This window comes from Tachypleus tridentatus, chromosome 13 (genome assembly GCF_004210375.1).
Source record: "Tachypleus tridentatus isolate NWPU-2018 chromosome 13, ASM421037v1, whole genome shotgun sequence".
Taxonomy (NCBI): Eukaryota; Metazoa; Arthropoda; class Merostomata; order Xiphosura; family Limulidae; genus Tachypleus; species Tachypleus tridentatus.
This window is the reverse complement of record NC_134837.1, coordinates 203,454,900-203,470,128: the sequence shown is the minus strand read 5'-3', so window position 1 is coordinate 203,470,128 and position 15,229 is coordinate 203,454,900. Positions and strand designations below refer to the sequence as shown.

At 34.5% G+C, this 15,229-nt stretch overlaps 2 protein-coding genes across 2 annotated transcripts in view; one reads left to right on the top strand and one right to left on the bottom strand.

Moving 5' to 3' along the window:
* The window catches only part of LOC143240690 (structural maintenance of chromosomes protein 1A-like), a 30,233-nt gene extending 28,738 nt beyond the window's left edge, over window positions 1-1,495 (top strand). Inside the window, exon 27 of the mRNA XM_076483547.1 lies at window positions 546-1,495. Within this exon, the coding sequence (XP_076339662.1) occupies window positions 546-605 (60 nt within the window). The 3' untranslated portion in view covers window positions 606-1,495. The remainder of the gene's footprint in view (window positions 1-545) is intronic.
* On the bottom strand, window positions 1,471-14,958 carry LOC143240691 (uncharacterized). Its single transcript, XM_076483548.1, has 9 exons — window positions 14,917-14,958; window positions 10,506-10,991; window positions 9,741-9,922; window positions 8,768-8,901; window positions 5,787-5,929; window positions 4,191-4,272; window positions 2,835-2,985; window positions 2,140-2,311; window positions 1,471-2,020 (listed from the first exon to the last, which is right to left on the bottom strand). Exons 2-9 carry the CDS (start codon window positions 10,966-10,968, stop codon window positions 1,791-1,793), a joined length of 1,557 nt encoding a protein of 518 aa, XP_076339663.1. The 5' UTR covers window positions 10,969-10,991; window positions 14,917-14,958; the 3' UTR covers window positions 1,471-1,790.
* Between the last annotated feature and the right edge of the window lie 271 nt (window positions 14,959-15,229).

The window sequence follows — 15,229 nt, the reverse complement described above, 5'->3', positions numbered from 1 at the left end:
AAACTAAAGACACAACTTACCAACTTGAAGTCCTGTATTGAAAGAATACGTTGACATCATAATACTTGAAAATGGATGAGAAAGTCACTAAAGGAACGTTTTGAACTTTTAGTTACTTATTCACAAATCATAGACAGATATACAAGAAAATATTTCCTAAAATGGACAGAGGTGGGTGTGGCCACTGTGTTTGATTCAGTACATAAGCCATATCTCAGCAGATAGAAAAGATATGAGGTTCTTATTTTATATCCTTGCTTGTTAATATCAGTAATTTTAGTTCCTAATTTGTAAGAAACTATAGACTTAGTATTTTAATACCACAGAAATGTAAGTTGATCCATTGGTGTATTAAACATTGCACATGACTTGCAAAAATTGGCATTTAGATATATTTTAATATTTACTTTTAAATTATAATGTACAGTCTCATACCAAACTTACTAACACATTCATAAAATAGTTCAGTAAAGTTTTAACCCATGACCTGTTGTGACAATCTTTCTTTTTAATAGTAATAACTAATTTATTTCATCTTCACACAGCCTGGTGAATGTACGATCAGTCGTGTCTTAACATTGGATCTCACAGAATACCAGGAATGAAACGGAGTTTTTATATGTTCTTGGAAGTGTACAAACAGCTGTCTGATGTTTACACTAGTTTTACAGTTTGTATTGCCCAGGATTTCTTTCTCTTTTTACCCATTTTAAGTATTTTTTTCAAAGATATTTTACTGAGATAGCATCCAGAGAACAGTCAACATGGTCTTCAGTTTGACAGCTGAATATAAGTTTAAATTAATTAGACAGTTTTATCAACATTACAAATTTCACAGTAAAATTTATTAGTACATGTATGAGTCTTTTTAAACAAAACTGACCTTAAAACACTTGTTTCTTAAGTTTCGATTTTAAACATAAATTCAAGATTTGTATCTCTCATTTTTATTTTTGTTGGTTTTTTTTATGCGTAACTCATAAAATAACTTTTATGTGTACAACCAATATTTCGTTGTTTTAAGTATAAACCTCGGATGTTTAACAGTTATTAGCAGTCTATTGAATGTTTAACGTTTTTAGTTCCGTGAGAAAATTACTAAGGTAATTACAAAGAACGTTTGTGTAGCTCGTCGCTACGATCAAGAAGTTGTACATGGTTGTTGATTTAAGCTCTATGGAATTTGTTGTGGTTTTTGTCAAATTTCATAGTTATTACTATTTTTTTTAACTATTACATGTTGTTGAAAAGAATCATTGTAAATAAACATTAACATATAGTGTGATTTATTGTGCCTGTTGTATCTAAGGTTTATGTTTTAAGGAAGATATTCATTCCTTATTTTAGCTGCTGTCTCTTTAATTCAGTGATATGTAATCAGTTGGTAAAGTTAGTAATGATTATTTTGTAAGAGGAATAAAATGTTGTGGTCTTTTACTTGTGTATTTTATGGCGACTTCTTTTATATAAATAAATAAATACAGTCACTAAAGTATGTACGTACCAGTGTTTTTATTGGATTCCCAGTTTTTCAAATATTTTTAACACTTCCCGTTTCCACTCCTGCATATATAATAATATAGTTTTGTCAATGGGTGGATTCTGTTTGATTATTTGGTGAAGGTAAGACCAGTGAAGGTAATTTATTCATACAAGTGTAACTTGTGAGTTTTACATGCTGTGCCTAACTTACAACCAATCACATTAAAATACAAAAATGAAGCACGCAAAAGTTCAAGTACTTTAAATTTAATAATATATATAGAAATGATGAAACTAGTGCAGTCTGCCTAGCTTGTTGACTTCCGATTGCATGGTAATTTGTGAACTAATGTCACATTCGAATTAGCACATGTTGAAAGGGACTCTTGCGATGCTTTACAGTTCAAGAGGTGGCGCCTTCGCAAATTCCTGACACATATTAGACAGATTATGATTGTGAATAACTGTAAAGCCACTGTCGTTATAGCACACAGAATCAGATGGACACGAGTAAAACAAACATCTGTCTCTCGGAGACCTGAAAAAATAAACTTTAATTTCAACTACTTTCAATTGTGATTTAAATAAATAATCATCGATTCCAACAGAGAGAAAATATAAACTTAACTTAAAATGCAAGTTGATATCGATACCCACCGTGAACATCTACGTCATCAGGAGATTCATCGGGAAGGTGTGATTCGTGGCTGTCTACGACGATAGCTAGCTGTAATGGAATTTCTTCAGGCAAATGACCATCAGTCGTCGTGTCGGTCAGTTCACGCTTCTTCCGTCCATAGCCTAACTTCCCATTATCCACGCACTTGACCTAAAGTGGGCAGTTGGAATTCTAGAGTATTTTTGTTTGTATGTTCATAAGTATGCTATCCTTTGATTTCTAAACAGATTCAAATTTAATATGTCTCATTAGTGCTTTCTTAGCTATAAAATTAATTTACTAAATTATGACGTTTTCTCAACCTAAAGATAATTTTTCTATCAGTGATGTGCTAAAAAATACTTTCAACCACATTCATGAGTTACTGACAGTTTTAGTTTCAAAACGAGTGTCTACTGGATCACCTAAATACGTAACATTAACCTATCAGTTTACATTCGATAACAAAACCCATATCATAACCAATTGAGAGTGTTACAACAGTTGCTACATTCATCCTGTTGTGACAAAAGATGCTCATTTCTGGAAAAAAAAAAATATATTTCTGAGAAAAAGAACACCGTCTTGTTATAAAAAATATAACTCAAAACCTTCCCTGTTCTCGAAAAGTGGTTATTTAGTTTTAAATCCACTTGTGTCATATACAAATATAACAAATCTCAGTAGAACTCACAGGTTTACATTCCTCGAGACAAAACTTGACGGTTACTTGGAACTTCACGATGGAATCATCAGCAAAGCGAAAAGCGCCAAATTTTCCCTTCAAATCCTTGGACTCGGGAGTCCGCTTAATCAGAGGAAACACAGAAGGTTCAGTGGCACAGCTAGAAGAAACAAAGTCAACATTTAGCTGGAGGTGAGCTGTTCTTCAGGGGTAAAATCAGTTTACAAGTGATTTGTATTTGAATATATGAAATAAAAGGGGTGAGAGAAAAAATAAGTGAAAATTTACAAATTAAGATTATTAAATGAAAGATCGTTGTTACTAATATGTTACTATATTCTGAACTGCAAGGTTAGTTTTACATTGTAATTTAGGCTTAACGTTATATAGACACCAAGAGTAAATATGTTAACCTGAAAATGACCTAAGAAGGTCGAAACATTGTTCTCTGTTATATTAGTAAAAGTGTTAATACCCATACCAGCCGTCCTGAGACATATAAACACATCTCGTTGTTAATGAAATACCATATTTATCTTCAAATCCCGTTTCTAATTTTGCACACAAGTTACCTTACCGGTCATTTGTCTGTTAGATTACATTGTTATTATTCTTTAGACTTTAAATAATTATAAACTTGTTAGTATTGTTCAAGAAAATAACAGATACAGGATTACATATAATTCATGAGTTTACCACAATTTCTTGGACCATGGTACTTTTATATACCGTGAGACGACAGCACGAACATCACGGTTTCATTTTGTTGTTGTGATATCAACATTACTAGGATACCTTGAGGAAGTGTCTATTGCAACAACTGAACTATTTACTGCGTTTCATTTCCTTTTCTTATTCTGTTTTTTTAAATCATGTTTTGATATGATTATCTTCTATAACTTTGATTTAAGCTCGTTTTACACTTCGTACTTGTGTTGTTGTTGTTGTTGTTTTATTTTAGCATTCTTAGAAATGAGTACGATAGTACAAATATCTCACTCTAATGCGGTGGACTCGGCAGATAGCCCGATGTGGCTTTGCTATAAGAAAACGCAACACACACTCAGTCTAATTCTCACGTTGTTTTCTAACGTTCGATCAGTGATTAGTTTACTGATTTATAACTTTAAATTCCGGAGTTCGACGAAACATGGATAACCCATTATTTAGCTTTGCGTTAAAACAAACTCGTATTGCTATTGGTATTTACTGAAAGTTTCGCCTTTAACCTATGAACTTGCTGAAGGATGGATGTACCACACCGCAACCTTTAATAAGTGTTATTTTTCGCCACCTCTGTGTACGTGTTGTTCGTCACAGTCTTGTCATCAAAATTATATTTTGCTTCCAGTAATAAAAACATACCCATCATGGTCCAGCAATGTGATCGAGTTGGAGTTAGTTCCACTTATGGCCACCAGGTCAGTCACGAAAATACCGAAGAGCCCTGTTGTAAGTTCAAGTTATTGCGTGTCAGTAAATGAGCAAAACGCATTAAAATATGTCATTTTTTAATTTTTAAAGACACGGTCTAAATGCACGCGTCCTTGAGTGTCCTTATTTAAGGACTAATGTTAAGGATAACATTTAATTTAAAAATATATAGAATAAATGCAAGTAGTGAGTTTGGTCTACCTTTTTTATATGATACGAGGGCTGTTCAGAAAATACGCGGACTGACATCATAAAACAAAATGTACTTTATTTAGAAGTTACAGGTCTGGGACCCCTTCAAAGTACTCTCCTCCCCAACGCACACACTTATCCCAACGGTGTTTCCACTTGTTGAAACAGTCCTGGTACGCTTCTTTTGTAATGTCCTCCAGCTCCTTCGTCGCATTTGCCTTAATCTCGGGAATCGTCTCAAATCTTCTTCCTTTCAAGGGTCTTTTGAGTTTGGGGAACAAGAAAAAATCCTAAGGAGCAAGGTCAGGTGAGTAGGGGGGGTAGGGAAGAACAGTGATCGAGTGTTTGGCCAAAAACTCACGAGTTCTGAGGCACAAATTTCGCAGCAACGCGGCGCATCTTCAATTTTTCGGTCAAAATCTCGTAACAAGATCCAACTGATATCCCACACTCTTCAGCAAGCTCCCTGACAGTCAGACGTCGATTTGCCCGCACCAGGGTGTTGATTTTGTCGACGTGTGGGTCGTCAGTTGACGTGGAAGGACGTCCAGGACGCTTATCATCTTCAATGGACTGTCGACCATCCTTAAAACGTTCATGCCACTTGAAACATGCCGTACGCTTCATAGCAACATCACCCTAAGCCGTGTTAAGCATAGCAAAAGTTTCAGTCGCAGATTTTCCAAGTTTAACACAAAATTTCACAGCAAGTCGTTGCTCCTTCAGGTCATTCATTCTGAAATCCGTCAAACGAAAAAATCGCACTTCACTTAAAACCGCGTAGCTAATACACAAATGAAAATATCTGCAATCGGGAAATGGCGTCGTAATCAGCTGATCTGTGCGAACCAAGCGGATTCCCCTGGAATCAACTGGAGCCGCGCAATTTAAACAGTCCGCGTATTTTTTGAACAGACCTCGTATATATAGTTAACATTTTAAACGGTCGGTACCCGGTGAAACTCTGTAATTACACGAAGTAACGACAACTGTACGTTTCACAAATATTTGACCAGATTGGTGAGACCATAATCGTAATAAATTAAATTCTTTTATTTGTACTTGATTTATTGAAACATTTGACTTTAATCAATATTATAATGTACTGCCACTCCGACGCATTTTCACAGTCATACAACACATTATAGGTAACATTTTCACACTCATACAACACATCATGGGTAACATTTTCACACTCATACAACACATCATGCGTAACATTTTCACACTCATACAACACATTATAGGTAACATTTTCACATAGGAAACACAACAAATATTAAGTAATAGTTTTCATTTATTAACACTTAATTTAATTTTTAAAAAGTTTCCTACTTTCATCTAGAATTTCTACCAACAGAAATAGCTCGTCCCCTATTTTTGCTGACGTCACATCATTACCCTTCATGTCTATTATTCGTAATCGGACGCCAGGAGTTGGGGCGGTCTCTGCAATCCAAGAAGTATAAACTTCTCCTCTAATTAACATAGAAAATAATATAAAATCCATCTTTAGAACATGGATAAAATATAAGTTTAATCTTAGAATGATATTTAATGAGAACATTACCAACCAACTGACCAGCAATCAAAGGGGAAGAATAGATTTTGAAACAGAAAATACATAATATTTGAATTAGTAAATCAAAAACTAGGCAGCCGGCAAAACATAAAAATTCGTGTCCTTCATATAGAGTGGAAGCTTGAAATAATTCTAGTTCGAAACTATCTGTGAGGAAGCATATCATCGCAGGTTGACACTTTATACAATGTTGAACATTCCAAATTTATTGAAGGTCAAAGTATGAAACTTATTGGGTTGTTTCTCAAACAGCCATGTTTTTATCATGGTCAATGAGATGTAGGATGTTCAAGGACGGGATCACCTCAAAATTTTTATTGGTAGATGGAAAGTAAACTGCAAATATTGTTTATGAAGAAGATTCATCATACTTTTAATATGTTTAGGTAAAGCGTATGTTTAAGTTATTATTTCGAAATACGAAATATGTTAATCGTATATGGTTGATGTTATGATTTCGTGTCTCATATTAATTTACAAGATAAACTTTGGTCTGTTAGAGTTTACCCACTAGAAAGCAATTATTATTATTATTATAAACCTGCAACAGTAAGTCTGTAGGCTTATTAAGCTAAAAACTGGGTTTCAGTATTCGTGGTGAACAGAGTATAGATAATATATTGTGTTGGTGGACACAGTATAGATAATCTATTGTATTGGTGGACACAGTACAAATAATATATGGTGTTGGTGGGCACAGTATAGATAATATATCGTGTTGGTGGACACAGTATAGATAATATATCGTGTTGGTTGACACAGTACAGATAATATATTGTGTTGGTGGACACAGTATAGATAATATATTGTATTGGTGGACACAGTATAGATAATATATTGTCTTGGTGGACACAGTATAGATAATATATTGTCTTGGTGGATACAGTATAGATAATATATTGTGTTGCTTAACAACAAACAAAACAACAATCTCTTCTCGTTACTCTTTAACTCTTGTCTTAAAAGAAAAGAAATTTAAACTAAAACTTATTGTATTATTTAGAAGCTTCATTTAAAATGGATGTCGCAACTGTAAAAATGACTAAAGATGGGGACCTTGGAACTCTTGTGAAGCACACGAACCCCTAAGAAATTTCTTGTAAGGGTATACCCAAGAACCTCTAGAAGTTTCTTGATGATCAGAAGTTTGAATTTTTTGTGTGACAGACAAACAGCCACATCCAGCTTTTATAACTATAGATATCGCAACTACATGCATAACACCAACACAGAGAAATTTAGAAAACTAATATCTGAATATGTCTGGCTAAAGTTTAAAATGTTCTATAACACTAACCTACATCTGGAAACTTTTTCCTGCTGATTTAGTTTTAAGACCTGGTTATAGTTAATTCGATGGCCCTGAATTCGTAAATGGCCTCCTTTTTTCTCTATCATGTCTAAATATTTCACATATTACACTTAAAAAATCACTAGTATAGTAAATTTTCATCGTATCTAAATGCAAAATAACTGATTACCTCTGCTACAAACCGATTATAATATATAGAAAGTAGGCGCTTTTCACAAAGTCATTAATTTTAGTTTTTGCTTTTCAGTTGCAAAACTGCCACAGATACAACAGAATATATTTGGACTACACCTGCATTTTCTACGATCCATTATACCACTATACTTATTGCAATTGAATTTCAAAATTCAATCTAAAAAAACAACACAAACTATTTATTACTGCAAGTATAATTAATATATTGAAAGTATGAATATAGAATAATTAATGATAAAAAATAAATGAAATTTATAATTTCATTTTCAGAGTTTTGTGGGAAAACCTGGCCTGACACTAAAAAAACTAAAGTTATTTTCGGATTCAATATACTTCTTTCCAACATAAACAGTTGTTACTTTCAAGTCAGCAAAAACTATGCAGGGCGGTGTAATGATAAAATCATACAATATAATGATATTAGTATCACCATAACTACATTGTATTTATTTCTGCTAAATGGCATGGGTCAGGTTTTTAAATGATTTAAAAAATGTGGTATTGAATACAATAACTAAATAAAAACTATGAAATAACCAGTGAAAATACTTAAGGTAATTTTTTCAATGACAGTAAGACTGTTTGTTTTTGGAATTTCGCACAAAGCTACTCGAGGGCTATCTGTGCTAGCCGTCCCTAATTTAGCAGTGAAAGACTAGAGGGAAGGCAGCTAGTCATCACCACCCACCGCCAACTCTTGGGCTACTCTTTTACCAACGAAAAGTGGGATTAACCGTAACTTTATAACGCCCCCACGGCTGAAAGGGCGAGCATGTTTGGCGCGACGGGGATGCGAACCCGCGACCCTCAGATTTCGAGTCGCACGCCTTACGCGCTTGGCCATGCCGGGCCTGACAGTAAGACTGAATAAAAGAATTAATAAAACTTATACTATCTTATTAATTAATTAATTAAAGATCGTTAAAAATACTGAATCGAGTTTTATATCAGGTACTATTTTAAATTATCCACCCATGTTTACAATCTAAACAAAACTGTGATTATATTATAGTATACTTTAAAAGTTTCAACATTTAAATAATAACTTCTATTAATTAAATAAGATTTTAGGGCTAACCAGCGTTGTCCTTTTCTACTGTAGACGCTTCCTAAATAAATTTTTATCTACTTCGTCGTTCTGACAAACTGGGCTTTCATCCTTTCATAATAACATATATTAAATATAATACAATAAAAAATGTTCGCTAGATGGTGAAAGCAACTTACTCTACAGCTATGCTGTTGGTTACGATAGTATCTTTGGTATCAAAAGAACATAACAACTTGTAAGATACGTCGTCCTTCATCATAATCTGTGAGTGACGTTGGATAACAACCTTTGTCATCAAAGTACCGTTACCCTGGGAAACCAGTAAAAATGGTAATAGTTGTGTACCACAAATAAAAAATACTATGTATTTTAATTTAAAAAGTTTAAAGCTCAATTACTAATCAAATTCGTCACATTTTCAAATATTTGTCTTCTTATTTCATGGTAAACTAAAGACTTAGCGAGGACTTTGGTGTATAGAATGAATACAATAATCAATGTCAACGTATGACTATGAATGGTGGAACTAAGCCTGAAATTTCAATTATTCAAGGCCTAGATTAAAGGTATTTTTGGAAAAATGGGCTTATCTCGAGTGAATTCTATGTTTTCGAAACATAAAATAGAAAAAGGAATTTATGAAGTGTACTTTGATATTTTAAGATTTATAAAAGAGCATTGTTTACGATTAAGTTTATAAAAAGGAGGAATTGATAATTACAACAACAAAGCACTGTCAGCATTATTGTAAAATAATATACATACGTAACAAAACTAAAACTAAAAAGTAAATCTGAATTATCAAAGTCTCCAAAGTCTCCCTTCCCATCTTATTGTAGCTTTACTGTGTGGTCATCGATCTGGTAAAGCATGCATAATTATTATAACAATAAAATCCTTTGATAGATTGTTTAGGCAGAGTATTCATGATAAAACTTTGTAAAGTGGATGACAACTGCCTGTTGTGGAGACACAAGTGTAGAGGACGACTTAAGGTGTATAAAAGACCGACAACACCTACACACACACACACTGACCTGAAGAAGAAAGGCAGAAGACTTTCAAAACGTCGTCCTCTACACTTCTGTCTTTACAACAGGCAGTTGTCATCCACTCTACAAAGTTTCAATGGTAAAATGTATAACTTACCAAATCAACTATGCCACAGTTTGGATTGTTGTATGAAATGGTCAGTGAACCCGCAAACTCATCTCCTCCGGTCATCTGGCATTCAGGTTTTTGACCATGGTCCTTGATGAAAATTCTTCCACGAAAGGGATCTGGACTACGGGCAGTGATGGTCATGGCAGTTGCACCACAGTCTAAAGAAACTACGAAAAGACTGACATTAAACAATGCACTATTCCCCATGCTTATTTCTTAACTCTAATCCCCATAAGTAAGGCCTTTATTGAACACAACGCTACAATTTTTCATTTAAACAAAAACGTGTTATGGATACAAAGGTTAATATTTATTTTTATTCAAAGAAAACTAATACACATATTAGAATTAAAAGTGGACCCATAAATCAACCATACTTATCTGATATATATTATTCTTACTTATAATAAATACAATGAATTGGTTCGTTAGTTGGACACTTTATTTGCATGTGTTATTGTGTCATCACTCTAATATAGTGATGTAGATGTTATTGTATCATCACTTTAATACACTGTTGTAAATGTTATTGTATCATCACTTTAATACAGTGTTGTAGTTGTTATTGTACCTTCACTTTAACAAAATGTTGTAGGTGTTGTTGTACCATCACTCTAATACAGTGTTACAGTTATTATTGTATTATTACTTTAATAATATGTTGTAGGTGTTATTGTAACACCATTTTAATATGATGTTATATTTTATTCTTGTAATAACTTTACTGATGAAAGACATAAAAACAATTACTGTAAAAATATCTTCCATCATATCCTTCACTTTCCAAATGTTGTCTGTGATGTCTAGACTTTTCAGTGTGTTGCCGTGACACGTTATTGTTATTTCTGTATACTTGTCTGTGATTTCCTCGTGGAGTCACGTCTATGTACTGTTGGGGGTTCTGAGAACCTTGGCTCGTTGAAGTCTCTTGTGACGGTTTGACTTGTCCTGGTTTCAGAAGGTCAGGAGAAATAATTTCGTCAGAAGCTTTTTGAACACGAAGACGTTTTCTTTGGCGCCGCCTAACGGGAACCGGATGCAAGTAATAACCTTCACTTGTTCCGTTGTCCTTTCTAATAAAACTATCTTTGGTTAGTAAACCACTAGGAAAAGTATTTTCTTCTATAAGAACTCCACGATCTTTGTTTCCTTCATCTTGACAAGAAAAAGGATGAAGAAGAAGAAGTGACGAAAATAAAAACAAGATACTCATTTCTTTATGTGATGTTCCAGCACCTAATAAAATAAAATGAAATAGAAAACATTAATAACCTGTTACTAACATACAACTGAAGCAGAATACCAGAACATCAAGTACACGTCTCCAACCGGTATCCATATATAAAACAAAAGATGTATGTATATATTAATATCAGTACAACCCAAAAATCAGGGACTCGATTCCCCTCGGTGGACTTAGCAGATAGCCCAATGTAGCTTTGCTATAAGAAAACATACATGTGTATCAGTACAAGATATATATTTCTTCACTAATATCAATACAATGGATAACGTCGCATTATCTTTATTAACCCAACAATAGAAATTTTTACAACACTGGTGTTAGAAGTGGGTTGTTTGGATAAAAAATAAAAGAAACAAGACTAGATGCTAATAATGGTGAAATGTACTCAAAAAAAGATTGGAAATTTGCTGTAAATTATACAACAGTGGAAAGGAGACCAACACAAAAGAGAGAGAAAGATAATATTAAAATAGCATTAAGATGAAGTCAGGAACTTAAGAGAAAAGTGAAAAGAAAGGCATAATATTTAAAGAATAACGAACAAAACTTATTTTAATTTCAGAAAATTTGTTTGTTTGTGTGTTTTGTTTTTTGAATTTTGCACAAAGCTACTCGAGGACTTTCTGCGCTAGCCGTCCTTACTTTAACAGTGTAAGATTAGAGGGAAGGCAGCTAGTTATCATCACCCACCGCAAACTCTTGCGCTACTCTTTTACCGACGGGATTGATCGTCACATTATAACGCCCCCACGAGTCGCACGCCTTAACACGCTTGGCCATGCGGGGCCGATTTGAGACACCATCGAAAAACTATTATAGATAAATTGTAACAACGTGAAAGAAGTAAAAAAAAAAAAACTGATCAAACCTCGATCACCATGAACCACTACGCATGGAACAGAAGAACTTACTTCGTTAACAACTATACCTTCTCTGACTGTAAAACCTTCAGGAACTACTTCAAGTAAGTAGCTACCTCAACGTATTGCAGAACTTAGGTTTGTTGGGTCTTTTAATTTTGCGCAAAGCTACACGAGGACTATCTGCGCTAGTCGTCCCTAAATCAGTAGCGTAAGACTAAAGGGAATGTAGCACAACCCACCACCAACTTTTGCCAATAAATAGCGGAATTGACTGTCACATAATAACGCTCCCATGTCTGAAATTGGCGAGCATTATGGGTGTCGCGGAGATTATGAATCAAGCGCCCTAACCACCTGGCCATGCCAGGCCCAGAACTTAAATAAATAACATAAGCCAGTGACTAAGGAGGACAAGTAGCAGGATAGGAATATCAGGCTTAGCCCAAAGTAATTTTCAGACTGAACGGTATATAACAAGTTAATGAGGTTATTGTCCATTTAAAACCATCGTCTTTACCAACATTAAGGTTCGTGGGTGCTTTTTTCTTACAAATATTCATCAAACCATTGTCTTTATCAGCACTAAGACTCATGCAAGCTTCTTTATAAGTATTCATCAAACCATTGTCTTTACCAACATTAAGGTTCATGCAGGCTTCTTTATAAGTATTCATCAAACCAATGTCTTTATCAACACTAAGATTCATGGGAACTTCTACACAAATATTCATCAAACCATTGAGTTTATCAACACTAAGATTCATGGGAACTTCTACACAAATATTCATCAAACCATTGAGTTTATCAGCACTAAGGTTCACGGGGCTTCATTACAAATATTCATCTTTTTTCCTTTGAGATAACAGGATTTAATGTTTCATGAGTTTTGTTTTACTCCCAATGAAATCAAAGTGTTATGTTTTCATTCCCACAAGCCAGTCCTTTGCATTGCCCACATACAAAATAAATCATATAAACGCTACTGATGCAAGATTTCCAGGCACTATATTCTATCTTCTTTATCCATCACTGTTATCATAAATTATTTTCAGTAAAAAAAAAAATTAATATATTAAAGATGGGCGCTCGTTCGACTCAGATTGTTGCTGTCCTTTATAAACAAGTTATCTTGATAATTCTGTTACCTCCTATATTTCTTCTTATGGCACGTGTCAGTCTTCACGCCAATAGGTTACTAGCACAAGTCACTTGACCTATATGTACCAGGCAGGTCCTCTCTTTCTGTTTTATAGTGGTTTACTTCCTTACTGTCTTCCTTGAAACCAAAAACATGGAACACGACAAAATACACAGATATTATCATAAGCTTTTCTTGGGCAGGTGAGTTAAGGCGTTCGACTAGTAATCTGTGGGTCGTGGGTTCGAATCCTTGTCGCACCAAACATGCTCATTCTTTCAGTCGTGGGGGCGTTATAATTTTCGGTTAATCCCACTATTCGTTGGTAAAAGAGTAGCCCAAGAGTTGGCGGTGGGTGGTAATGACTAGCTGCCTTCCCTCTAGTCTTACACTGCTAAATTAGGGACGGCTAGCGCAGATAGCCCTCGTGTAGCTTTGCGCGAAATTCAAAAAACAAACATAAGCTTTTATTGCAATCTTCAGGTGGAAATCGCAAAAAAGTTAAAATATTTCAACAATCTTCCATTCGTATGCAGAGATTTCCTGCAGCCTTTATTCGTTTAAGCGTCTTGATCGCCAAACTCATGTTATTGGAACTGTATAGAATGTCAATGATCTTCACACCAACAGCTCCCTTTCTACATATATATATGTATTACCTGTTTTATGCTTCATATGCTATTTGTACGTTGCTATAATCGACACATGGTTCAATCAACATACTCTCGTTCGCAAGCATCGATAGCATTGTTACAGGAGGCGGTATGAACTTATTTCTGATTGTATAAAAGTACGTTATGTTCAACTAAATAGTACATTGACCATTTAAATCAAAATAAAAAAATAGTTATGGTCAAATTAGGTAAAGCAAATGGTGTAATTCTTTTGGGTAGAGAAAGTTACTCGGAATAAATTAAGTTCTGACTCGATATTGCCAGGTGGTGAATACGCTGGACTCGCGTGTTCGAATCCTTTTCCCGCCAAACACAATCGTCCTTCCAGCTGTAGGCGCGTCATAACGTGACGATCGATCCTAATATTCGTGGTAAAAAGAGTACCACAAGTGTAGTTAGCGCTGAGTGATGATGACTAGCTTCTCCCCCTAGTTTTTCACTACTACGTTAGGGACTGCTAGCTCAGACAACCCTCGTGTAGCCACAAAGTTACTAGTGCGGATAGCCCTCATGTATCTTTGCGGGAAATTCAAAGAAAACCATTTGTACGATCCATAAAAAAAGGTGAGATTAGTTCCCATAAAAGTTGAGAATTTAGTTTAGTAAGAGTGACAGTCATTGACAATTTTCAACCAGTTATTGTTAACTGGGCTTCTTACAAAATAAAGGAAATGAATTATTCTAAATTCACATCCCACATAACTTTCTCGGAGTTTCTGAAAGTCTCGTAAAATCAACTGGAACCCTTGGGAATAATATAGTTTTTGTTATACACGTCTGTACTTTTACCCCTTACGGTTAATACACCATCAAGTAGAATAAATAGAGAAATCGTGTTCTCATTACAGTTTATCAAGTGGATGTCACTAGACAGATATCTGGTATATCACTAACAAATTAGACAGTAGAGACATGTTCTCATTACAATTTATCAAGTGTATGTCAACAAACAGACACACGATACATCACTAACAAACTAGACAGTAGAGACATGTTCTCATTACAATTTATCAAATGTATGTCAACAAACAGACATACGATATATTACTAAAAGATTAGACAGTAAAGACATGTTCTCATTACAGTTTATCAAGTGGATGTCAATTGACAGATATCCGGTATACCACTAACAGACTAGAGGGTAGAGACATGTTCTCATTACACTTTATCAAAAAGATATCAATAGAAAAAAATCCGATGTACCACTAGCAGACTAAACCTTAAAAGTTGTTAAGCCTACCTTTATTTTGTTCTTCGGTTTCTGTTTTCCAGTCAACATCAACTAAAGTCTGGCACGAAGGTCATCTATCCATCACCATTTACACTTTCAATGTAGGTCAAACGTGTCCTTAGCCAAATAGTTAGTTGCTGACCTCTGGCCTCTACACGAACGTGTGACCTTTATGAGCGATGACATCAGCTTCTGTATTTTTTACATCTATTAAAAGGGGTAGTGAGAGTTTCACATGACATTCTTGTCCCACTAAACAGACGGGAGAAACATCATGTAATTGGGTTTGTTTCAAAACACAACAGATTAAAGTCTTAAAAAA